Source organism: Mauremys reevesii, linkage group 16 (assembly GCF_016161935.1).
Source record: "Mauremys reevesii isolate NIE-2019 linkage group 16, ASM1616193v1, whole genome shotgun sequence".
NCBI lineage: Eukaryota > Metazoa > Chordata > Testudines > Geoemydidae > Mauremys > Mauremys reevesii.
The window spans coordinates 41,233,800-41,260,954 of NC_052638.1; the positions used below are offsets into that span (position 1 = coordinate 41,233,800).

At 45.6% G+C, this 27,155-nt stretch overlaps 2 protein-coding genes across 7 annotated transcripts in view; one reads left to right on the forward strand and one right to left on the reverse strand.

Moving 5' to 3' along the window:
* The window catches only part of FANCA (FA complementation group A), a 68,611-nt gene extending 59,128 nt beyond the window's left edge, over window positions 1-9,483 (reverse strand). For both annotated transcript variants that reach the window (XM_039503591.1, XM_039503590.1), the window contains exons 1-5: window positions 9,308-9,483; window positions 8,179-8,288; window positions 6,358-6,430; window positions 4,388-4,530; window positions 2,392-2,487 (exon numbers count right to left, since the gene is read on the reverse strand). In XM_039503591.1, the coding sequence (XP_039359525.1) occupies window positions 2,392-2,487; window positions 4,388-4,530; window positions 6,358-6,430; window positions 8,179-8,288; window positions 9,308-9,461 (576 nt within the window). In that variant the 5' untranslated portion in view covers window positions 9,462-9,483. The remainder of the gene's footprint in view (window positions 1-2,391; window positions 2,488-4,387; window positions 4,531-6,357; window positions 6,431-8,178; window positions 8,289-9,307) is intronic.
* SPIRE2 (spire type actin nucleation factor 2) overlaps window positions 9,413-27,155 on the forward strand; it is a 60,277-nt gene continuing 42,534 nt past the window's right edge. For 3 of the 5 annotated variants that reach the window (XM_039503592.1, XM_039503593.1, XM_039503594.1), the window contains exon 1: window positions 20,240-20,639. In XM_039503592.1, the coding sequence (XP_039359526.1) occupies window positions 20,366-20,639 (274 nt within the window). In that variant the 5' untranslated portion in view covers window positions 20,240-20,365. The other 2 variants (XM_039503595.1, XM_039503596.1) reach the window with 2 other exon arrangements.

Sequence of the window (27,155 nt, forward strand, 5' to 3'; positions counted from 1 at the left end):
TGGATAGTTCTCTGAAGATGTCCACGCAGTGTGCAGAGGCGGTCAAAAAAGCAAACAGGATGTTAGGAATCATTAAAAAGGGGATAGAGGATAAGACTGAGACTATATTATTGCCCTTATATAAATCCATGGTACGCCCACATCTCGAATACTGTGTACAGATGTGGTCTCCTCACCTCAAAAAAGATATTCTAGCACTAGAAAAGGTTCAGAAAAGAGCAACTAAAATGATTAGGGGTTTAGAGAGGGTCCCATATGAGGAAAGATTAAAGAGGCTAGGACTCTTCAGTTTGGAAAAGAGGAGACTAAGGGGGGACATGATAGAGGTATATAAAATCATGAGTGATGTTGAGAAAGTGGATAAGGAAAAGTTATTTACTTATTCCCATAATACAAGAACTAGGGGTCACCAAATGAAATTAATAGGCAGCAGGTTTAAAACAAATAAAAGGAAGGTCTTCTTCACGCAGCGCACAGTCAACTTGTGGAACTCCTTACCTGAGGAGGTTGTGAAGGCTAGGACTATAACAATGTTTAAAAGGGGACTGGATAAATTCATGGTGGCTAAGTCCATAAATGGCTATTAGCCAGGATGGGTAAGAATGGTGTCCCTAGCCTCTATTCGTCAGAGGATGGAGATGGATGGCAGGAGAGAGATCACTTGATCATTGCCTGTTAGGTTCACTCCCTCAGGGGCACCTGGCATTGGCCACTGTCGGTAGACAGATACTGGGCTAGATGGACCTTTGGTCTGACCCGGTACGGCCTTTCTTATGTTCTTATGTTATCTGGCACGTAAATATCTCACGACGCTGGCTACAACAGTGCCATGAGAACGCCTGTTCTTGCTTTCAGGTGACATTGTAAACAAGAAGCGGGCAGCATTATCTCCTGCAAATGTAAACAAACTTGTTTGTCTGAGCAATCGGCTGAACGAGAAGTAGGACTGAGTGGACTTGCAGGCTCTCAAATTGTACACTGTTTTATTTTTGAATGCAGTTTTTTTGTACATAATTCTACATTTGTAAGTTCAACTTTCATGATAAGGAGATTGCACTACTGTACTTTGTATTAGGTGAACTGAAAAATACAATTTTTTTTTTACAGTGCAAATACTTGTAAACAAAAATAAATATAAAGTGAGCACTGTACACTTTGTATTCTGTATTGTAATTGAAATCAATATATTTGAAAATGTAGAAAACATCCAAAAATATTTAAATGGCATTATATTATTGTTTAATTGAGCGATTAATGGCCATTAATTTTTTTAATCGCTTGACAGCCCTAGTGACAATATAAAACCCAAAGGTAGACAGACATTAAGAGTAAATTACCCTTCTCTACAGAGGAGGATTGAAACTTGCAGAGCTGCTGTCTGTGTTGCACATTTTTTGTGGAAAAATAGATCTCGCCCTCCAGTGCTATCAATCTAGCATTTTTCACAAACACTAGCATTCACACAAAAAGCAGAATGACAGGTAGTAGCTTACAGTCACTACCGCTCTTTGATTCCAAAAGCCAGTCAGCCAATGCTAAATGCTAATGCTCCTTTTTCTCATGGCAAGTGTTGAATGCAGAAGCCAGTCAGGTGGCTTAAAAAAATGGAAACTACATAACTATTTGCATTATAGCTAGTATGTTATTAAACAATCAATAGCATATGAAAAGGAGCATTTACTATTCCAGATATCAGCATGCTTCAGAGGCACTGTGAAGCAGAATGAAAGTAAAGTGCTTTCAAACACCCGGGAAGACTCATTATTAAGAATATAACATGCATGACCAAGAATTTTCTATTGCTTTTAGTTAAACTCTTTACCCAGAAGTCTACTAATGTTCGTCCTCCCCCATCAGAAATGGTCATCTTTTTTTAAATACTGTCCTACTTTGCAAGCCATCTCCTGTTCACCTGTTGCAGACACTATCAAACAGCCATTAATATTTTGGGGGGAGGGGGGGAGGAAGGGTATCCTTATTGGCTTCCTTCCCCAGTTTGTACAGCCCTTTTAGATTAAAATCTATTAAAGCTATGTGAATTAGTTTTAAAATATTTTTAATGGAAAACATTTATGCTCTATCACATTAAGACAGAATTATGCTTTTAAAGCGCCAAAAAAGCCATGGTGACTCCCAGGGAAATTCAAGATGGCCACCATCCTTCAAGAAGTAGGACCAATAAGCTCCTGAGCATGCTGCTATAGGCCATTAACAGTACTGGAAGGAGGAAATCAGATTACTAGATTTCTGCAGTCTATTTTAGAGTTACCCCTCACTTTCAGGGGATACATAACAAGAGAATTTAATATGCACTACTGGGTTCCATCCAAATAATCAAGATGTTCTGTCCCTACAGTGTGCAGGACCAGCATTTCTCTTCAGAGGTCTTACCTGCATTTTCCAAAGTTCTTGACAGAAGAGCAAACGACAGAAGGCATTGTGCACCAACAAATCCTTGACAGTTTGAAGCAAATAAGACAGTTTCTTCTGGAATGGAAAAAGTCCCCTCTGTAAACATTACATGTAATTATAAAAATATTTTCCTGTTTTTCCTTATTTGTTAAATTTTAGTGACTGAATGGCTCAGGGGATTGAGTAGTGAGGAGACACTGAACCTTTCACCTTTGGGTTATGAGTTCAAATGCACCCCACGTCTGTAGTGAATGAAATCCCTGTCACATGACAGCTTTTCAACTATTTTTGTTCACCCAGTGATGGCAGCGCAGCGACGTGAATTCATGAATTCAAGCATCAGAAGCGAGAGTCACCCCTTGTGACATTATAAGTATAATATCTCATTAAAAGGTGACAGGGCCAGAAAGAGTTAATTAACTCACCTCATAGACTAACCTTACCCATGGATGAACCTTGAGGACTGCTTAGGAAGATATGTAAATGACTAGAGCTTTGAAATGCAAGTCTGCATTGTTAGAGGTAGAAGGGCAGATGTTTGCTCAGGGCTTGTGATGTCAGCAAACAAGTCTTGTCTATTGCTATAGTTTTAATTCAAAGATCAAAAAAGGAATATTAACATTTATGATGATACTTGAGTGAAATAGTATTATTGTCTATGTATCTCTTTGAAGGTTGTGGTAACCTGTATTTGAACTGTTTAATGGATAAATTACTCTGTGCTAATTGCCAGGATGTTTGGGAGAAGGAGTTAAGCCTATTGTTTTTCAGGCCGAAAGGCTGCTGGAAACGTATAAGAAGCCTGGGACACGATCCTTCTTCATCTCAGATTTGCTTTGGGTTTCAAGAGGGGGAAACCTTAAGCCATAAGGATTGAGATCCCCAGTCATTGACTGGAGCCACCCTGAATATGGAAATTGGACTATAACCTATGGACTATTTCTAAAAGGACTTTTGGCAACTACAAGCTCATCTCTACTATGTATTTGAACCTCAAGAATTAAATTCAAGTCTGTCTGTATATTGATCTTTTAACCAACACACTCTCTCTTTTCTTTTTTAATAAATTTTAGCTTAGTTAATAAGAATTGACTATAGCGTGTATTTTGGGTAAGATCTAAGTTATAATTGGACCTGGGTGTGTGGCTGATTCTTTGGGATTGGAAGAACCTTTTCTTTTATATGATGAAGTAAGATTTTTAGGAATCATCATCATATCTGACAGGTGTGTCTGGAAGGAGACCTGAGGCTGGGTACTTTAAGGGAACTGCGTGGTTTGGACTTCTAAGTGACCAGTGAGGTACTAGAGAAGCTGTTTTGTGCTGGTTGGTAAATCTAAGTATTGGAATAACCACCAGCGTTTGGGGATTGTCTGCCCCATTTGGTTTGCAGTTCACCCTGATTGAGTGACCTCAGCTGGCTCCCACGGGCAGCACCGTCACACCCCTATACCACCAGGACCTGATGGCTGTTCAGTGGCCTTGGTGAAGTGAGTTGATAGTCTCAGTACAGCTTCTGGTGTCCACACACACAAGTCAACACAATAATTAGCTACAACTGCAAGCAGGATGCTAAAAATTAAACAATGGACACAATAAAATGAACCCTCTTGGGAAGGACTGGGACATACTAAAGAAAAGTCAAATACAAGAAGCTTGTTCAGCCACTACTCACACTGTACTATCTCTATGGATAAACAGGATATCATTTCCAGGGCTGTCAATTCAGTAGCTTTCATGTTTAGGAAAAGAATGCTCCATTTCTAAGGATGTTACAACATACAGATATGAACCATCAGCTACCTAGTTCCATTATTGGTTTTATATTTTTTTTTAATCTTTTGGGGACTATATACACATTTATGGAGGCCAGACAGAGTGAGCTTAAAGTGTAAAAACAAAAATAACCATTAACAATGCCTTTTCCCTCACAGTGTTCATCTTTGTGGGCATAAGAGAAAAGATTTTCCTCTTACTCTCTGCTCCAAGTTCAACAGTGCAGCTTGGTTGGACTCCCTGGAAATTTTGCAAATCTGCTCAATGTTGGTAGCCATAGTTTTGGCTGACAAGATTCCTATTGGTACTCCCAGCCTCAAGGCCTGCTCCTGCAGAATGGAGACTAGAACACAAAGCGAAGTTAACAGTGAGAGAGGATTCTGGGCTGAGCACTAGACTGGGAACCAACAACTCCCGAGTTGTAATCCTGGCTAACTGTCTCTCCATCTATGGCTTTGGGTAAATTGCTTGATCTCCTTCCCTGCCTCATTTTCCCCAATCCACAAAATGGACAGAACAACATCTACCTCAAAAGGGTGTTGGGATGATCCCTTGTTTGTAAAGTGCTCGCTGACTAACAGTATTAGAGCTCTTGTTTGTCTCTCTGAGGCACAAACTTTGAAAATAATCAAAATATTCAGAAGCCAGGGGACTTTACCTGTCAGTATCTGACAGACTTAAGAAAGGCTGCTGTCAGAGTTACAGGGCAAGCCACACTCTAGAACAGTTTTTGTCCCTTGAGTGGACCCCTCCATTGACAGGCCTGGCTATCTTCATATCTTTCAAGGATGGAATCATATGATTCAACCCCTCTGAGACTGGACCTCCGGGGCGCTCCTTAAATCAGATTTTCAGAAGTGGTCACTAGTTGTGTGTACCTCATTTCCTGGGTGCCCACTTTGAGATCTGGGACCTGATATTCAGAAGTGCCGAGCTCACTCAATTGGAAATGAAGACAATGGGAGAGGTGCTTGAATACATAAAGTGCAAAATAATGCTAAGTACTCTGAAAAATCACTCTCTCTCAAATTTGGGCACCCAAAATTAGTTCATACTTTTGATCTTAATCGCTCTCTGCCTTAGCTTACCATCTGTAAAATGGGATAATACTTATTTCACATGGGGTAATGTGAAAAATAATTAGTTGTTATTTGTGAAGCACTCAGATACTATAGTGATGAGTGCCAAAGAAAAAGCCCATGAGGCTAGTAATTCTATCTTCACAGCAGGATTCGAATAGCATGCCGTAAATAAGGCCTACAACCATACATTGAACAATGAGGGTAAAACAAAATATTTAATAGCTGCTCAGTAATTGAGCACCGTCCATCCTGTGCACTGAATAAGGCAGGGGTTCTGTGGAAAAAATAGTGTGTGACAAATACAGCAGTTTCCTGCATTATCCTTGAGAGATCTTATTGAACTAAGTTTAAGTATCTTTTGGTTCCAGCATATTAAGTGATTTTTTTAGGTATTGTAGGACAGGATTGTGTAATCTCTTGAGGGGGGAAATGTGCCAGATGTGAGGCCTGGGGGTTCAAGGGACTAGATTGAACAATGTGTCAGACAAGAATAGACTCCTGGAACAAGAAGTGTTAAGTGGTTTTCCTTGGGACTATGTAGGGGGAGATGAATGTAAATTCCCCAACTCTGGTTATGCAAAACTCAACCTTTTGAAACTATGCCCTGAGGCATGGGTGCCTTTGGAAGACCAAGGAGGAGGAATACTGGAGCAGTTGCCCTTGAGCTGTGACAGTGATCACATAATTCAAAATCATATCATGATGCATACGCATGTATCCCTCATTTATTTCTCCATTCTGACTGTCCCATTTTCACCAAAATCAACAGGTTTCTACCCTTGACGCCTAGAACGTTCCCTGAAATTTTGGAACCAATTAGATGTAGTGTTCAAAGGTTATCCTGTAAGACTTTACAAGCTAGGCCAGCAATAGGAAACGTGGCTTGCTGCTGTCCTCATTCTACGCAAAAGAGAACCACTGTGCTCAGTATATACTTACAACTATCTCTCTATTTCAGAGAAGAACAAACTAGCAGACTGATAGAGAGAACAAGAAATTAAGGTCATATGACAAGTAGAAATTCAGTGTGTCAGGCAAACTTAATTTCCATCTCTCTCTTGGACAGATAATTCCTCACTCACACTCACCTACAAATGATCCTGAAAAAGCATTTTGAGTCTCTGGACCACTCTGCTTAGTTGATTTACTGGAACTCTCCACCTAGAAACAAAATAAAGTATTTTAAATCTCTGTGTTTACATGTATATAAATATATTACCTTTATATGGCATGTTCCATCTGCAGCATTCTAGAAACCTGAAGCAACTGAAATAAAACTAATATTAAGTAATACAACCTAGCTCTTATATTAGTATTTTTCATCTGTAGATCTCAAAGCACTTTACAGAGGTCAGTATCCCCATTTCACAGATGGTGAAACTGAGGCAGGAAAGTAACTTGCCCAAGGTCACCCAATAGGTACATGGCAGAGCAGGAATAGAACCCAAGTCTCCTGAGTCCTAGTCCTAGCTCCTTCCACTATGCCATATATATTTGGTAAAACATGACAAAAAATGTTAGGAACTAGAAAAAGTCAGTTTCCTGTAAAAGGTATTATTGTATAGTACTCCTTAGGAAAAAAAAAGATCCCAGAGAAAAAATTATAGGAAGTACCTAATCTGCCTATAAAAGTCCTCAAAAGCAAATGCTTTCTCCAGCCTGAGAGTGCAAGATAATGCACAAGGAGTCAGAAACTTGGCATGATGTCCATGTATGTATCTCACACACATGTATAAAGTCACGTTATGGAATCATGGGTGGCTATTAAGAGAAATCTGATAATCTCCAATAACTTTTGACTCTCTTCACTATAGACCAGAGGCTTTCATAGTGTGGGGCGTGCCCCCTTGGGGGTGGGGAGGGAGTGATGAATTATCAGTAACAAGACACACTGAAAGACCAGGGTCAGGATGGAGCTCTGTCTGGTAGGGGAAGTAGATTGGGCTCTGTAAAGGCGGTCTTGACTACTGGGACCAGGCTCCCTACCTCTCTTGGTCCCTCACTGCCACAGCAGCCACCAATGGGCAGTTACCCTCCTCTGCTGGATAGGCCAGCAGGGAGTCTGCAAGCAGGGAGCCAAAGGCTGCCCCCGGGGATGACTGACCCCCTGCTGGACAGAGCCCCCTCCTGACCCTTCAGCGCAGCCCCTGGGCACATCCACTTCCTCTCCCAGAGGGAGCCTGGGCAAGGGAAGTGGACAGTGCCATGCTGAAAGGCCAGGATCAGAAGGGGGCTGTGTCAGTGCATGGCCCAGTACTCAGGGTGCAGACTTTGGCTCCCCTGCTGACCCTGGCTCTTCAACATGGCCTTGTTTGTTTAAGTCTGAACAGGATGGGAGCCAGACAAGCAGGAAGCTGGGTCCCAGCAGCTGAGACTGTCCAACCGCTGCAGGGCGAGAAGGCTTCTTCAACTGCAACCTGGTGAGTACCCCTCCCTCCACATCCCCCATGAGTACAGGACACTCTTCCCCCCAAGGGTACCAAGCACCCCTCCTCTCACCACACTTCTAAGAGGTGGGCATACATGGGACATGAATCTCCAAAGGAGGGGCTCAGGAAAAGTTTGGGAACCTCTGCAATAGACAAAGCCAGGTCTGATCCCAACAAAGAAGATGGTAATTTACCACCATATTTCAAATCTGAATTTGCTCTATATAACCCTAACTCCATTTTTAGGCCACGGTAATAAAGAAAGAATGAATATAAATCTCATTTCTGAAAGGAAAACCACTTGTCTTTGAGTTTTCTTTTACACCTGTTTCCCACCTGTTCACTTACTGAAGATATTCTGCTTATAGGTCATGCACCTTAGACCTATATCAGAAAGACTTGTCTGGAGACCAAACTTCAGCAGGGTTCTAGGGAAACCCAGGATATGGCTGGTAAGTTCAAAACTGCCAGCTGTCTTACCTCCAGCAAGAGGTCATTCAAGTTCTGATGGCAACTCAGAAGGTGAACAGCTGCTTTCTGAAGCTCCTGTCCACTTTCAAATGTGCATTTCTGTTTCTTGACTCTTCCTGCTAAGAAATTTAAAAAAAAATTAAGCTGAAGGTTTACTTAATGGCCTGTTTTCTGCTGTTTTATTTCTAGACTGCATGAATTTTGTGCTCTTGAAAAGGAATGCTTGACATTGACAAGAGCCAGACATAGTGTGGGCTAATGCTACACATGCTCTGCCAAAGTCTGCCTTCTGATCCCCAAGGCTTCTCCTTAATCCAGACCAGCTCACTTTACACAGAAACTGACAACTGTGCCAAAACAGAGACAAAGACAAGGAACACAAGATGATTGTTTTTAAATGAGACTGGCTGCTCCACATGCTGCAAAAACACCATTTGCACTACCTGTAGCAAGGCTGAAATTGCCAGTTTTAGGGTTACTTTGAATTGAATCTCAAAATGAATCCAGCACCAGGATAGATGTTTGAAGGGGGGGAGCCTGATGTGGTTACACTGCTTGGTACGTGTGAAGAAGGGGGCAGCACCACCCTGCACAGTCTGGGGAGCTGGGGCTGGCAAAGGCCACAAAAGAGGGAGGTGAGACAGTCAAGGCAAGGGGGGATAAAGAGTCCAGACAAGATGGAGCTAAGTGACCAACATCTGAGAGGCAAAGCGAGTCAGCGTTACAAACACAGGGGACACGGAGGGAGGAACATCACCCGCCTCGCTTCGGTTTCAAGCCCGGTAAAGCCGCCGTATGACACACAAATCGGCTTCACATCACCCAGCTGCTCTCGCAGCAAATCAAGCGCGGGGGGCTTTGGACCTGCCTCACCCCGGGGTGGGAACGTGGTACCGCTCCCCGCTGGCAGGGGGAGCCGGGGAGAGGCGCAGCCCGCGGCGGGGGCGCGAGCGGAGCGATTCGCGCCCACATCCCGCGGGGGCGGGCGGGGCCGGTCACCTCGGGACACGGCGCTTTGCAGAGCGAGGCTACAGCTGCCGCTGCCGCGGGCCACCGGCTCCACCAGGGAGAGGCGCTGCCAGAGCCGGCCGCCTCTGGGGCAGCCCGTGTGCGTTGACGGCCCCTGGCGGTCACCTACCCAGCAGCTCGGAGAGAGCCCGGCTCCCCCTCCGCCCGCCCGGGCTGGCGGCCATCCCCGCTAGGCCGAGCGCCGCAACCGCCTTCTCCTCAGCGGCGGCGCCGAGTCCGGCTATTGCCACTGTGGAACCGACCAGCCCGCCCTGCGCTCCCATTGGCTACGGCGCCCAGAAATCGTCACCAGACATTGCTAAAGGACTCCGTCTGACCCCGCCTACTGACGTTTCGTGACCGCCATCTTGGTAGTGGCAGTAATTGACATGGAGTCCGCCATCTTGGTAGTGGCAACAACCTAGGTATTCCTTCTTCCTACTCCAGCCATTTTTGAAGAGCCTCCTCGTTTGTGGTGGGGTTGGAGTTTAGGAACCAGGTCCACAGGGCCCGGTGTAGCTTGGTGAGGTAGTATCTTTTATTGGACCAACTTCTGTTGGTGAAAGAAACGAGCTTTGAAGCTACACAGAGCTTGTCCCGCCACCTGTCTCTACTCTGGAGCCTGCATCTTTTTGAAATAAAATCTTATATTCTAGGGCTCAAACACTTCAGTTCCCCAGTCAGGACGTGATAAGGTTATCACTGCACAGTGCTTTGGTTTTCTGGGAACAGAAAGTTTATAGAAATTTCATTTCAGGGTCAGGAGAAATCCCATTTTAAAGTGGCTTTTTTGTTTGTTTGTGTTAAGTGTCTGTTAGCAATACAAGCCCACAGAGGAACATACAGCATGAGGTGTAATAATTCAGCAGCACAAGTGCAGTAAATACCAAGTAAATTAACATTCATGGGATATTTAACATGAAGCAACAACCTTTTTTCTTTTTACAGAAACAGATTGAGAAAATGGCCTGTTGGAATTGATTGTGAGGCATTTATTCTTCTTCTTGTTCCCCTAGCATCTTACTCAGCAATCCTTAAAAGTGCTGTGTGCAGGAGAAAACCCTTTATGATCCTACTCAATTTGAAGACAAGGCTCATGGTTTAATATCTGGAATGTAAGTAAACTCCTTAGAGGGTCTTACTTTACGTTTTCTACACCACCATGTATGCAGAAGATGCTTGATAAGTTATAACACTGTGCAGTTACTCTGTTGTCTATGGGCCTGGTAGGAAAGAACTAGATTATAATGTCCAGAATGCCTGTCTAAATGTTCATCATCCTTGTGAGTGCCATACTGGTCCATTTAGACTCTGAAGCTGGTTAGCTGGGGATTGAGTTGTTTAAAATAATAACCTCCCTGAGACTGTGGTGAGGTTCAATCTGGAGTTGAAAGTGAAATGAGTTTGTTGGGCTCAGCCAGGGCCAGCTCCAGGCACCAGCTTAGCAAGCAGGTGCTTGGGGCGGCCACTCCGGAGAGGGGCGGCATGTCCAGGTTTTCAGCGGCAATTCCGCAGAGGGTCCCTTGCTCCCGCTCGGAGCGAAGGACCTCCCGCTGAATTGCCATAGATCGCAATTGCAGCTTTTTTTTTTTTTTTTTTTTTTGGCTGCTTAGGGCAGCAAAACCCCTGGAGCTGGCCCTGGACTCAGCTCACTGACGAAGGCCTCAGGTTTGTAGAATTCCATGTTTCTGTGTGACACAGTATACAAGGATGGAGAGTGTTCTTCAGCAGGAGTCAGAGTCCAAGAGTTCAGGATTGGGGGCACGTGCAGTGAGGCGGAGGAATAGCTGACTAGATTTTCAACTCAGGAAGCCTGAGTTAAAAAGTGAAAATAAGTTTGGCCTCAGTATTTTGTACACAATCACAAAAACACCTTGGTCTGGGGCAACTGGTATTTTTTATTCAGAAATGGCTCAAGATTGCAACAGCAGGGGGTGCCGCAGGCCAGGGTGGAAGTATCAGCAGGGCTGCGTGGGTAGCCAAGACTGGCATAATGAGGAGTGCTAGTCCGAGGTGCATTGTTGACTAAGCTTTATATGTGTCTCGGCATAATCCTGTCAGGCCACCTAAATTCACATGCCCTTAAGGGAGTCAGTTCCAAACAGGGGTAGGATTGAGTGGGAATTTAAAGCATGAAATAATTGATGAGCTTACTACTAATGCTGCCATTCTTGTTTCCTGAACATTGGATCAGAGACGTGCAATAAGTATGTCTTGGGGCCTGCATGGAGCCCTGTTGACTTAACTGGGCTCCGTTCAAGACACAGGTCCGCCTGCATGTAACTCTGTAAAATTGTGGCCTCCAGATGGCTGGTTAAAGTCATTTATTGAGTCAGGTTTGGGTTTTTTGTTTGTTTTTTTTAAATCCAACACTCCATTACCAAGAAATATTTTTAAAAGCCACTGTTTTGGGTGGGACACATAAGAACACAGTGGGTGTGTGCACCCTCTGCTGATTCAGCAACAGCAGCTAACTAAACAGCACTGTTCTCTGATGATGGTGCATCTGCAGATAAGTAAATAAAAAAATGTGCTAGAAAAAGAGCAAAATGCTGTGTTTGCTAAAGGCAGACTGTGGTCTTCAGAGAAAGATATTTCATCTTCATGTTCTAAAAATGTTTTACAAATAACGAAGAGGGTTTTTTTAAGTAAACCAGGAAAAGACTAATCTCTGAGAGAGAGCTCGGGCTGCAGTGGGGAGCAAACTGGAGCTCAGTTTGCAATCTGATATGGCAACAAACAAGGCTGGTGCAATTTTGGACCACCTCTACAAAGACATGACAACATGGAACAGTCCATTTATAATCCCTCTCTGTATGACTGTGGTGAGATGGCAAGTGGAATATTGAGTCAAATTCAGGGGTCACTACAAGAAAAATGTAGAAAAAACTGGAGAAAAATTAAAGAGAACAAAAGAAATGATCGAGGGGTGGGCAGGATTGACTTATGCAGACAGAATCAAATATCTACATTTGCATAGACTGGCTAAGTAACAATAGCTAAGGTAGGATATAACTGCCTACAACTATCTGAAAGATGTAAATATGAAGGGAGGGAAGGAATTCTTTAGCACAGTACAAAGAGACAAAGCAAGGTGTATGAGATTAAATTAAGGGAAGGATAATTTAGGCTGAATATCAGAGAAATCATCCTGTCTGTGAAGTCATTAATAGCTACATTAATGCAAAACCTGAGTAGCTGCATTTGATACAGGGTCCCTCCGTAGAAGTTTGGGAGATAAGGAACCTTTCCCAGGCCACAGTTCTATGTTCCTCGGTCCCAGTTCTGCTGGGGCAATTGCTAACTGCTCTATGTACCTCTAAAACATCATCGCTTGAACCATGCTGCATGGGGACAGGCAGGGAGCCTGCACAGTGATTGCAGACCCCTTGTGGAACATCCCCAAATTCTGTCTCCACCTGCTGGCCGCAGAATTGTGCTGCATCTGGGACCATCTACAGCTATGGTGGAGGGGTCAGGATTTTCTCCTATGACTGTGGAATAGTTTCCCTAGGGAAGTGGCAGAGACTTTTAAAACTAGACTGGAGAAATCACTAGAAAATATACTGTAGGGAACAGTTCTGCATTGGCCAGGACAGGAGGCTGGATTGCTTGGGACCCTAGGGCTAATTTCCATGTTTAATGTTTATGATTCTATGGCTGATATCGCTGCACCAATAGTCTACATTTAGCCAGTTTCCAGTGTAAGTGCCTGACATTAGTACTACTTTTATACTTCATAGATTGAAGCCATTTCCCCTCATCCTGTCACTCTAAGAATAGATTTCTCTATTTTTAATATTACTGACAGGTTTCCACAGCCTCACTGGCTTACTAGGTTGCAATTAGCACTGCTGGCTATATTTAATCTGGTGCACTATTTGCGAGGCACCCCGAGTTAATGCAATCTGTTCAGAGGATGGGTTTTAATTAAAATATTAATGAAAAGGAATCTAGAAAGGAAATGGGACTTCTTTTTTATGTTCTGCAAATTAAATATCTTGGCTTTTCACCCCCATATGAAATTTGCCTCAGTCAGTGTAACTCTTAAATCATTTTATTATCATCGGTGGAAATTTAGAAACCAGCCTTTCTATGTGTGGGCAGCAAGGCCTGATTCTCCTTTCACTTAGACCAGTATAAATCAGAAGCACAGATGTCAATGGAGTCACCCCGATGTAATGCTGGTGTGAGAGGAGACTCCAGCCCTAAGCTGTACCATGTGTCCTGCCCCTGTAGAAAAGGAGGACAACAAAGTTCTAATGGTAACAATTCCTTGAGTCTATTGCAGAGTGATATTCTCTGGACCTGCTTTTGCCCTGCCTTGTACCTTGTCTAGTCATTTACACCTCAGCCCTTATGAAACACTGCTGCACCTTATGGGCTGCAGAACACACTGTCTGGCCCTCTGCTGTGATGAACCCATTTTACATCCTACCTCACTTACATGAGAGACAATCATTCAGGGAGCCTACTTGTCCTCCTCTATCAGGTGTGTGTGCAGCAAAACATCTTAACTGACACATGTCAATGGAAACAAACGTCCTAGTTGAGGGGACTTGGACAGATTGGTTGATTAGGGCTCAATATTTGGGTTTGTAGAACTGCAAAGTCTGGCTATAGAGACATAGTTAGTACAGGAGTGCGACTGTGAGCATGATCTCGTGTTGCTCTCTAGGGCCCATAGAAACTGTTATTCTTATCCACTCAGGGAGATTTCACTTAACTCCAGTGCTGGGTCTGGCTCCCTGGGTGGGTATGTTTATATGGTACTGTAATGGCATCCATTGCTTTGCTACAGTGTTGTCATTGTTCTTCTTTTAACTGAAAATAGAAGTAGTTTGATTTTAAAGGAATAACTTGCCTTGCCGAGTCTGCAGGTGAACTCTAATGCAAGGGAACCAGGGTGAAACTGTCTCTAAATGAAAGACAAATTGACTTCTGTAGTCTAGTTTCTTTGTCAAATTCAATTAAGTCAAAACTAAACAAGCAGCAGAAATGAAAAGTAAACCAGATTTGTAAAATATTTCCAGTTTTAATTATCTCAGGTGTATTAGTAACACTGGTAAGGATATCTGAATATATGAGTTTTAACCAGAAAGAGTCCCTTTGTATGAGCATCTTGATTTAGTGTGGTTTTTAGGAAAAACCTGTGCATGAAGATATTCACTCTTATTTCATTAATTTCTTTTAAAATAAACAATATACAAAGCATTCAACTTCTTGCAAAACTACTTTCGTCTAATGGTGAGAGCTGGGACTGAATGGGAGTCAGGACTCCTGGGTTCTATTCATGGCTGCTACAGTCTTACTGTAATCTATATAACCTTTCAGTTCCATAGTTTCTCAATTTGTAAAATGACTAGAATACGATGTACCTACCTCACGAGGGTGCTGTGAGCATAAATGTAATGTCTGTACAGTTCTTTGAGATCCTGAGATGGAAGGCTTTGTGGCATGATGATAATACTTCACACCTACATAGCACTTTGACTTTTTCCTCATCTCTCCTTTTTCCTTTTATTTTTGCTTTAGAATCTGCCTACCCACATATACACACCTTGAATTATTTGTTAGGATATCAAGAGGGGAGATTTAATTATATCTTGATTGTGTTTTAATTATGGTATTACTCCATTGTAACTCAAGGTCTTGCTATTAATTCTGTGAGGTTTGGTGTGAGGGTGTCTCCTTGTGGAGTCCCCAGCCTTTTCCTGCCACATAGCTCTGATGGTGCCTTATGGCTCTTTCTGGAGGGCACTGGCAGGCGAGTGTGAGAACAAAACTGAAAGCAGGAAATGCCTGCAGCTTTCAACTCTTCCCTCATTCACATTCCCGTCTGTTCTGCAAAGGGCTACATGCTCAGAGTTCACCTTCTAAGGTCATTTCTGAAACAACCCATCAAGAAAGTTATTTACAGCTTAAACATGACTCCAAACACGATTCATCTATGGAGCAGCCAGGACCCAGATCTGAGCTTCACAGCTGACCCCTGTCTATATTGGGATGGATAGGACTGAAGACAGTACTATAAGCAATGGGTTAAATTGCAGCCAGGGTGGTTTAGGTTGGACATTAGGAAAAACTTCCTAACTGTCAGGGTGGTTAAGCACTGGAATAAATGGCCTAGGGAGGTTGTGGAATCTCCATCATTGGGGGCTTTTAAGAACTGGTTAGATGAGCACCTGTCGGGGATGGTCTCATTATTACTTCTGTGTGTGCTGAGCTGTCCTTGCCTGTGGTAGGGTTTTGTTGGTGCTTGCCTTGCCGTGCTCCAGTCCATCCGCCAGCTTTCTCACCTATAATTTCAATTATGTTTGCCTCCCTCCTCCTTCTGAGTCGCTTTTCTGGCTCTTTGTTACACTGTGCATCAAATTCAGACTCCGTGCTTGCAAGTCCCTGCCCCATGCAGCCTCTGCCTGTGGCTCTGACCTGGTCTCCTTTCAGGTCTCCCAGAGCACATGCCCCATTCCATCATGGATGTCGCACTCAATCCCCCTTTCATCTCCCTCCCTCACAAATTTCTCTGTGCCATTTCCCACCCGGCCCCTTCTGCTTGGAACACCCCTCAAATCTGTTCACCACCTCTTCACCAGTGCATTGCTCTAGTAAATCCTAAAGCCCCACGTCTGCAGCAGCGCCTACACAAGTGCATTTTTATGCTAAAAAGTGGAGCTACCAAGAGGCTTGACTCCCAAAAGTGAGTAATCAACTACTTATCTCTCCTTCATCCAGGCTCTCTTACACACCTTTCCCTTTCACCTAGGTGCATGCTTTATTGTCTCTAATCACTCCAGTCCAGCAATAAGACTGCACGCTCTTCAGAGTAGGGACCTTTCTTTAGAAGCAGCTAGCACATTTGCAGGTGCTATAAAGTAATTAACAATTATTATAATAATCAAAATCACAGATCTAAACTCAGCCCCATCTCTAGAAAACAACAGAGGGAGGGAGGCAGGAAAAGGCTGAACTCTATTTTGTACTGAAGGCACCAGCTCCGGGGGATGCTGGCCAATTAGAGCAAAATGGAAACTTCCTACAAAATGTTGCTTGTACAGATCCCTGTGCTGCCTGTATCATTTTGCAGTTCGGTCCTGAGGAGCCTCTGGCAGCCATCCTGCTGAGTGACCTGTACGCCCAATTCATCCTCCATTCAGTGGGCCAAATCCCGTCCTGTTGTAAGCAGCTGCAGCTCTAGATGGAATTGCTCCCCACTACACCAAGGCAGAATTTGGCCCACTGAGTTTAACAGGCTCATTGGAACCAAAGACCTGCAGAGCCATCCAAACATCTTTGGGCTGTCAGAGCAGTGCAGGAACGGGTAAGCAGGCGTTTGGGTTCATGCTGGCTCTCTCTGGTGCAGTAAATATGGAGTTCATTCTTGCATGTAGCAGGTAGCTGATCTAAAATGATTTGTTGTTCTTTAAATATCACCCCAGAGAGGTGATTGGAGCTGGATGGTCCAGTGGAAGGGAACTTGCCTAAGACTTGGGAGACCAGCATTCAACTGCCTGCTCTGCCATAGACTTCCTGTGTGACCTTGGACAGGCCACACTAGCCTCTCTGAGTCTTGTTTCCATCTGTAAAATGGAGGTAAATATCATCCCAATATCGCAGGGGTGCTGTGAGACTAAAGATTGTAAGGTGCTTGGATATCACAGTAATAGGGGCCATATAAGTACCTGAGAGAGAGCAGCTGTATGCTGGACGAAATCATGGTGGATCACAGTCTCCTTTTCTTCTTTGGTTCTCTTTTTAAACTCACTTCTTCTTTAAGGTTATGAAACCTGAATCTTCCCCTCAAGGTAAGAGAGGGAGGGGTGTGTGTGGGGGGGGAAGCCTATAACCCTCATCATATGTGCTTCACCAGCCTGATAATATGCATGGTTCTGTTGCTGTAGCCCTCATGTGCCCTTCTCCCTACCCCACTGCAGTGTTTGTCACGATCCCTGGTTACTTAACTTCTGATTGTAATTTAAGTTGTAAACTTTGGGGCAGAGACATTGGGCCACATTCTCTTTCCATTTACATTAGTGTCCAGATTAACTCCATTATACTCTGGATGCAAACTGGTGTAAACAAGAGCAGAATTTGACCCTGTTGTCTTTTGTCTGTAACGCCCATGCCCATTTATGGCCCTGTGGAAAGAATGGACAATACTAATTTGCTCAGTGGCAAGGGTGTGGCAGAAGTGTAAAGTGATGTTTGCTTTTGTTTCTTTGGGGACAAAGAGTCCCCACTGAGCACAGAAACTTTGGGTGGGTATTTTGTATGTAAACATGGTGACAAATTTTCTGTTCCCCACACCCACAAAGCCAAATTTGATTTAGCGACTGTGCTGTGCATTTATTCATTCCTTAGACCAGTGTAATACATCAGCAGCATGTTGGAGAACCACAAAGGGATTCAGTTACCAGAAAAAAGACCAGAGGGGAAAAGCACTAACTGGGGCTGGGGAGAGGGAAATAAACTAAACTGACCTTGATCCAAGGCATTCTTTGGAGGCAGTTAATAATCAGATGGGATTAATGGTTCTTGTTTCTCCCTGGGCTGCCCACAATATGCCTCAGGCCCTGATTGCTAGTGTTTAGATTTGAATAATCCCACGCATAAATTGAATCTACGGATAATCCCATATTCTTCTCATTTCTGAATTCCAGTGTTACGAAGTAAGTTTGCGTCGACAGCAAGATTCCTCAAACAGGAGCCTCTCTCCTACCTTGCTCTATTCTCTTCCTTCTCCACAACAAAAATGATGTTTCTGTGCTATAAACACTATCCAAAAGTATTTGTTGCTGATATCCCCAGACCATCTCTAGTCAATATTCAGGTCCCTTGCAATAGAGAGGACAAGTATTTGTGTACCTGCTCCCTCATCATTCATTCATTAGAAATCTTGGCCTGCACGCAGGATCAGTAGCTAGTTTATCTACATGGGTTAGTAGTTCTGACATGGGATTGAGTTCTCTTTCCAAACGGGTGTCTCATAGCTGTAAAGTCTTTGTTGCACCCAGTCTACCTGACCCTTCTTTGAAGGTTCCTGCTATTCTTCCTGGTCTTTCTGGACCAGTGTTTCCAGACGCATCTCCTCTTCACTGAAGAAGGGATTTGCACAATCAACAATGCTGATTCGGTGCGGCAAGGGCAGGTGAGGTATAGACTATTCCCAGCAAAGATCACGCACACCTCACAGGTACAGCCAGCATCAGTTTGCTAGTTCTTATTTCCTGTGCTGGGCCCTAGGTCACAGCAGTGTCCCTCTAGCTGAGGACAGAACTAAGTCCCCTCAATAACACTGGTACCCATGATGCAAAGTGTTCAGTAGGCATCTCTATTACAAGACATTTAAAATAGTAAATTATGGGAGAAGCCTAATCATTGCATGAATTTGGTGTTCTGCAACCAAACCATCTTGGGCTGTGGCCACTTCAGATCTCGTAAAAGAAGCAGGGTTGGACCTTGGCATTACCTGGATGAGAGAACTCCAGGGTAAGTCCGGAGCTACAAGAAGTGTTGGTGCTATGCAAATCAAGGTGCTATCTTTTAGATGAAAAGCAAAACAGAGGCCTGCCCTGTGATCACCGAAGAACCAATAGTGCTCTCATAAGTAAGTCCGAGCCAAATTCCAGTTTGGGATTTATACCATGCCTTCCCAAGCTCCCTCTGCAGTTCCAACTGCATATGGGGCTGGGCTTCTGCTGCACTTCCTGGCCCTGAATGCTAGAGTCATGTAGCTCTGCGCTTTGGACAATTACTGCAGGCTGAAGATCCAAGGGATGCACCCCACCCATGTACTTATTCACTACACCAATACTGACTCGGACTCTAAATACATTCAATGAGTGGTGTACCCGAGATCACTTATCCACTGATGTTTTAAAAACTCCTGCTCCCCAATCTAGGTCTATGTTGGTTATGTAGTATGTATATATCTTATGAACCTTGTAACTGACACCCAAGCCTGACCCCAGATGTACAGTACCTTCCTTCTTAACTTGTGTAAATTTGATTTTAAACATTAACTTTAATACAAATTTTAAATCTGTTCTTATCAGTTTAGAGACTAGTTTTGATTTTGCAAGGAATGTCAGGGCCTGTCCATGGATACTTTAAAGGGATTAAATTGCTGCCTTTGGGCAGGCCAGTCCTATATTATTATTGTTTTATTTGTTTTAACAGTTCCCAAAAGTGCCTGAGGAGTTGCCCAACATAAAAGAGACAGTCCCTGCCCTGAGGAATTTACAAACTAGTCTTAGGGGTATGTCTACACTGCAGTTAGACACCGTGGCTGGCCTGTGCCAGGGGCTGTTCACTCCTGGTGTAGACCTTTGGACTCGGGCTATAGCTCAAGGACTGGGACCCTCCCACCTCACAGGGCCCAAGAGCCCAGGCTCCAGCCCAGTGGGTTTTTAATTGCAGTGTAGACATAGCCAGGGTGGCCCCAATGTGTGAGTTAGCAGGGTGGTAGAGAGGGCGAGAGGAGGCAGAAAGATGGGGTTTATAGGAGCCAAGGCTTGTGGGCAGCAAGCAGGAGTGAAGAGGTTCTTAAAGAAAAATACCCTCGGTGGGTGGGTGACTTACTGAGCGAGTCTCTTGGCAGAGGAGAGGGTAGGGGCTCTGGGGTGTTCCAGGGGGTGTTACACGTGTGCGCAGAGAGGAGCACTGGGCCCTGTGCACATTGGGCGCTCTTGGGGGCTGGCTCAGGTGTTCGGAAAGGCCTGGCACTGGGCTTGGCACATGCCTCTTTAACTTGCAGCTTTCTCTCCTGCAGGGAGGTGTCTGTACTAAACTCGCCTGCCCCCTGCTGCCTTTCCCCGGGGCCAGGGAACGCCCAGCCGCTTTGCCAGGCTAATGCCCCTTGCCCAGGCGCTGCATGCGCCTCTGGCTGAACTCCGCCTCGCCCCGGGCCGCTCCCTCTCTGCCCCCTTCTGGTCTCCGCCCTGCGCGCCGCCTTTGTGTGCACGGATCCGGCCAGGGCTCTCTCCGCCCCCCGCCCTCCACCTGGGGCTTCCATAGGCTGCTGCCTTGTTTGCACGCCGGGCTGGCTAGGCGCTGGCTGGCTCTAGGGCTGGGCTGGAGGGATGACAAAGCAGAGGCGAGCTGGGCTCAGCCCTCCTCCTCCTCCGGCTGCCCGGCGCTGCTGTTATGGAAACCAGCCCGGCTTGCCCGAGCGGATAATGGAGCGGCCATGGCCAAAGCCAGCAGCAGCGGCGCAGCGCCCCCGGCCAGGGCGGGGGGCCCGGAGGGCCAGGACCCCTGGGAGCTGTCCCTGGAGCAGGTGCTGAAGTCCTACGAGCAGCCCATCAATGAGGAGCAGGCGTGGGCCGTGTGCTACCAGTGCTGCCGCGGGCTGGCGGGCGCCGAGGGGCGCTGGGGGCCGGCGGGCCGGATCCGGGACACGGCGGACATCCTGCTGCACAAGGACGGGACGGTGACGGCCCGCGGGGAGCAGGGCTCGGCCGGTGAGTGCCCCGGGGGCGGGGAACCCGGGGGGCCGCAGCACCCAGATGCGGGCTGGCGGGGGGCGCAGGACTCCCTCCGCCCCCCAGTGGCTTGGCCGGCGAGTGCCATGGGGTGGGGTGGGTGGGGGCTGCTGAGGATAATCTCGGGGCCCCTTCCCATATTGCTGGGCACTGGGGCCGGCTCTGCCGCCCTGTGATCACACCCTCCACAGCGGAATTTTCCAGAGCCACCCGGAGGGAAATTCCGAGCCAGGCCAGGCGGTGAGGGGAGCAGAGACCCCAGGGGTGGGGGTCAGTCTGCACCCCAGGCTCCCGCCCCCTCGTTTGCAGGGGGCACCCGAATGTCTGCCCTCCCCCCACCCCATCTGGGCAGCTGCTTCTCCGGGGATCAGCGGCAGAGGGTTGCGGTGAATTGCTGTCTGCTTACAGCCCTGTTCCCCCGGCCCCGGCAGCTCAGCTCGCCGCCTGTCGCAGCCTTGGGGAGGAGAGGAGAGGCTCGGCTCCCCGGCTGCGCAGTGCCCGTGGTGTGCGAACACTTCCCCTTGGACACTGGGGACAGGCAGCGTGTCAATGGGTGGGACAGCTTTCTGGACAGTACATCTAACACACAGCTGCCCAGATGGTCGGAGACCTTAGAGATGTTTGCAGGCATCCTGCATGCAAAGGGTTGTGAGTTGGGTGGCTGGAACAGACATCCCTGTCCGTTCCCATTGCACTGTATACACATGACCTTGCACCACTGGGATGCCGTGACTGAGGTGGTCACAGAGTGTCAGGCTTTTCCGTTTGAACCCCTCTGTTCTTAAGGCTTTATAATACATAAAAAATTAATGGAGTTGAAACCCACCACTCTGATTGGGGGATGTGGGGGGAGGGTGTGTGAGAGAGGACATTTGGGGAGAATCTGTTTGGGCACTTTTTTTAAACAGTCAGAATTATTTGGCCCTAGAAAACATGCCTGTGCATAAACAGGCCAGGTCCTGGAAAGTTTATATCATGTGTAACCCAGAGACTTATAAGTAGTTTGCTCTTCAGACTTTCTAGCTCTTTGGGTTAAAAACTGGTGGTTAGTAATCTGTGTATTAAGAAATTTACTGACAAAATCATCTTATGGGAAAGTTAAGGTTGGGAAAGAAAGAAAGAAAACTAAATACATTCATGTCTAAGGGTGAAATAATAATAAATATAATTAATAATGGAAATGGACCATGCCCTGTAGTATCTAGGCAGAAAATGGCAATATTAAGGGAATACACCAGATGCTGTGGCATCTGAGGATATGATGCTTTATCTGAATCACAGTGCTTCCCTGGTTCTCTCTCAGCCTTAATATTAAAGGAATATCACACTGCATGGAGAAGACAGACACACAATTACTGTGAAGCTCCTCAGTAAGATATTGACGTGTTGGACACGTGACAAGTGCATTGTTTGGGGTGTCAAGATACAGAGATGTTAAAATTCAAAATCTGGATAACAAGAAAGTGTTGAGAAAGTGGATAAGGAAAAGTTATTTACTTATTCCCATAATACAAGAACTAGGGGTCACCAAATGAAATTAATAGGCAGCAGGTTTAAAACAAATAAAAGGAAGTTCTTCTTCACGCAGCGCACAGTCAACTTGTGGAACTCCTCACCTGAGGAGGTTGTGAAGGCTAGGACTATAACAATGTTTAAAAGGGGACTGGATAAATTCATGGTGGCTAAGTCCATAAATGGCTATTAGCCAGGATGGGTAAGAATGGTGTCCCTAGCCTCTGTTCGTCAGAGGATGGAGATGGATGGCAGGAGAGAGATCACTTGATCATTGCCTGTTAGGTTCACTCCCTCAGGGGCACCTGGCATTGGCCACTGTCGGTAGACAGATACTGGGCTAGATGGACCTTTGGTCTGACCCGGTACGGCCTTTCTTATGTTCTTATGTTCTTACAATAAAAGTCTGGGAGTGCAGATCAGTTAGACTCTTGACCACAGTCACTGGTCGTCTTAGTCCTCCCATGTATTCTTTCTGTCAAGAAGGGCCAGGCCAGGCCAGCCCAGCAATGGCAGACGCTAGCAGCACAAATTCAAAGATTAGGAGATGTCTAAATTACATGTGTAAAACTGAACTTTAAACTTTATTGATCATCCTTATTACCTGTTCATGAGCCAGGAGGTCAGCGCCTCTTACAAAGACACATTTCCTATCCTTGGTAGTTTTGTGGTCTATAATTATACCCCAAGCCAGTGGAAATTGTTTGTTTGTAATTTGATGAGTGTCTCAGACCAGCACCAACAGACTAGTAGGCCCATAATAATAATGATCAGGTAATAATACTTGTACAGCACTTTTAATCTCCAAAGCTCTGTACAAACACGAACATACTACTTTTTGCCTCAGTTCTGTCGGGTAGGAAAGTATTAATCCAGTTTTACAGAGGGGGAAGCAGACAGAGAGAGGTAAAGGATCAGATCCTATGAGGCACCGAATCACTGTTGGAAGGGGTGAAGAGCAGATGCTCAGCACTTCACATTGTCAGCCCCTAACTGCTCTGCCCAATGCCACCCAGCACTCTCAAGCTGTGAAGGAGAAATCAGATGGCTTCTGGTTAAAAAGCAAGCCTCTTGCAGCCTGTTCTGGCTGTGAGATAGCCTCACTCCTGGAATTCTTGAGGCACTTGGCCCTCAGCCTCACTACAACTGACAGCCTCCAAACAGCCACACCTGTCCTGTCAGATGCTGACCTTTGCACACTCCACAACTGCTTATTATCAGGGTGATTCAGTGGTATTTAGCTGAGCAATTCCAATTATCATGCCTGTGCCGCTTGTGAGTTCCTCCTCCTCACGTTTCTGAGGATAAATAGGATAAACAAACAGTTAAAAAAACATTAATGTGCATTATACAAATGTATGTTACTACTGTGCAGCTCTTTGCCTCTGACACAGCATAAACTCAGCTTGCCATCCCCAGATCTGTGCTTTTACCGCCGAGCTGAACAAGAAGGAGGCTGGGTTGTTACTCTGATAATATTGACTGAAAACTTTTCACATAACCTCCAAAAACTGGCTGATCCTGTTCCGGGACAAGCACAATTTAAATAAATATGTGCCCGGATACAAAAGGAAGCCACTTTTCAACACAATACTGAAAATACTGAGTGATCTGACTTTAGTCTTTGTTCATTAAATCATTATAACTCTATAGCCAGCTTTGCCCACAGGCAATGCTGATCTCTTCAGTGGGAAGAAGGCCAAGGATTGCATCATTTTAATGGTCCCTGAAGGAACAATACTGCTGTGCCATGCTATGTGTAGAAGCATCTCTACTCCTGTAGAAAAGCCTCCATTTTTAACATGGCTTTTGCATGGCTAGTGATATCTTGTGAGTTCAGTTTGCAGCCTCCCTCTCAACACAGTGCAATTCATGCAGGGGTCTGCAGGACCTGCCATGCGTGTTTTCATGCATCGTTTGCATGCTGGAAGTGCTTTCTTGTTTGCTTATTATTAAAATCTTTATTGCCTGTTCCCCAGACAAATTTCTGTCATTCTCTCACTCAGTGCCACTCTGGGCAGCTTTCAGGGTGTTTAGAAATGGAAATGGCAAGTTGCCTCCTTGGGTGTTTAATACAAAATGCACTTAAATTGTCATGAGCAGTGATAGGAGCCTGGAGCATTGTTAGGCTTCTGTGTTCGTTTCCGAGCTAAGTAGAGTTGCTTTAGGAGGCTGGCTCTTGGTCCTGGTAGGAATATGGATTTGCGGAGTCCTGAGACTAAGGGGAGCAGTTTTGCCCTTTTTGGTTTCTTGACTAAGAATGAGCAGCACTGGCCATATGATCCCAGAGGTTGTCTTGTACTATTGGTGTCATAGTGCCATGGGGGGAGTAGGAGAATTTCTACGCCTGTGATTTAGGATGAGGGCGGGCAGTTATGACAAGGTTCCTCACTCTGTGTGGCCTCCCAGACACCCTCTCCCCAAAGTGTAAACAATGAACTTGTGAAGGCGGCTGTATCGCAGCTGGGCCCTAATGTAGCCCCTGCCCATTGAGCTGTTACATGTTTTGATGTGCACAAAATCCACTCTGATGCAATCTGGCTTCAGGATTTAGCATATCCCAGACGCCACTGGATGCAACAATTCAACATGGCGCTGCAGTAGAACTGCTGATAACCTCCTAAACGTGCCCACACACTGTCAGTTTGTTTCTGCATTAACTCCTGCTTATCAGTGTTCTGCCTTTAACTGGCCCCCGCTGAAGAGCATCTCTGTCTGATTAGAGCAAAGCATCATTCTCCCAGACCAGAAAGGGTTCTAGGGGACTGGCTCCCTTCCCTAGAAAGACCTGTAAGTGTTGCCTCTGAGGCTATCAGCCCTGGCTTCTCTAAATAACTGGTATTGAATGTTAGTTCAAAATTCTACATTTGCATGGCTTAAGGTGCTGGTTTGGTGTTTGTAGGGGGAGGAGGAATTCCTCTTGGTGGGCAGGGGAATCTCCCCAGAGTTCTGAGTCTCTCTCCTTTCCCCTAGCTTTAAATCTTCAAGGCCCTGTCCTTAGTTACCATCCTTCTGGGCAAGGTCTTGATGCTGCTTGTAAATGCAGCCAGATGGGAGGAGGGGTGCAACTGAGCACCCTGACTCACCCCACACTGTCTGATAGTTCTAGCGTGTGTCTAGCTGAAAATTGCAGCAGGGCCAGTTTAGAGAGAATGTTTAGGCTGCAGGGAACACCAGCCAAAGACAGAACGAGAGAGAAGGGATCTGTCCTAAAAGTGACATTCATTTTGATTATGCAGCGTAAGTGTAGCTGGGTTGCTCCCAGGATATTAGATAGCCAAGGTGGGTGAGATTTTATCTTTTATTGGACCCAACTTCTGTTGGTGAGAGACAAGCTTACTGCACAGCCCTGGGAGCCAAGACTCCTGGGTTCCTCTGCTCTGGCTTTGCCACTGACTCATGGTGTGATGCTAGGAAAGTCATTGAACTGGTCTATGCCTCAGTTTCCCCATCTGCAAAACCCACCTATTTCTCTCTCTGCAGGGCTGTGACAGTTAAATTAATGCCTGTAAAAGTGCTTTTAGACCCTGGTATAAGAGGATCTATACTAAACGCAAAGACGTGTTACTGTGGGAAGTTTACTGAATTCGTTGGGCCCATGCAGGAGTTATAGAAACCATGCCCTGGATTGCTGCTCAGCTTGTTCTGCTCACAGCAGCAGCAGCATGTCAGGACACCACTAATATGTTTTGCAGGTGGTCTGCAAAAAGTAACTTTGGGTTCACGGTGGGTACATATGGAAGGCAGGCAGTGGCCTCATGCAGCACCCATAAAGCTGAGCTGCTGGAGGGAATTAAGTTCTCTTTGTATCTCGTCTGAGACTAAGATGAGTGTTGGAGTCTTTACAGAACACACATGATCGCCAGTTTCACACGCATAACTCTGGGCCTGCTCCTCCTAAATCCATTGCATTTAGTTGAGGTACTCAGTGGAACCACAAAATGGTAATTCTCCTTTGCGTTTCCATCCCTGTGCTGGGATTTGTCTGGTCCAAGCAGTGGTGGTATTGATGATGCTCGGGATTCTTTGTGCAGGCAGCCTTTGGGCCCTCTTGTTTTTGGAGGGGCTGGGAGAAGGTTTAAATTCTTTTCATTTATTGTGGATTTCTGAAAATGCTCTAGGAGTCCTTAAAGGAATCATGGATGTTGCTGTTGTTGTTTTAACCAGCCTTTCGTGGAACATCTCTCTCTCTGTTATCCTTAGGGCCCTTCGGTTTTGGTTTTTATTTAATTTTTCCCAGGAATTTATCGGTGTCTATTACCACAACAACAAAAATAGGTGAAAATTGATGGAAAAAACTAGTAATAATTTTTCTGAGTAAATATTAGGGTTTATTTTGGTGGATGGAAGGATGGGGAAAGTATTCAGTAGATTAATGCTTTGATGAATGGAATTCAATGTGGTTTGCTGCAGAACTAAAACAGAACTCAAAACACAATCTATGAGTTAAAGAAAACAACATACAGGAAAAGCTTTGTTATCTGGCATATTGGAGGAATAAGGGGTGCTGGTAAGTCAAAAATTCTGGTTAACTAAGAGTTATACCTACCAATGGAGGGAGGGAGTTTGGCTGGGGGTTGGGCCACGGGAGGGGGTGCGGGGCGTGGGCTCTGGGAGGGAGTTTGGGTGTGGGAAGGGTTTCAGGGTGCCAGATCCAGGTGGTGCTCACCTTGGGCGGCTCCCTGCAAGCGGTGACGTGTCCCTAGGAGGAGGCGTGGCCAGGCGGCTCTGCGCGCTGCCTCCGCCTGCAGGCGCCGCCCCTGCAGCTCCTATTGGCTGCTGTTCCCGGCCAATGGGAGTTACAGAACCAGCACTTGGGGCAGGGCAGGCACAGTGCAAGCCATTCCTCTGCCTAGGAGCAGCAGGGACATGTCACCGCTTCCAGGGAGCCACACAGAACCAAGTAGGGAACCTGCTGGCCCCACACCAACTGGACTTTTAACGGATATCAGAAATGCCGGTTTCTAGAGCCAGAAACTAGAA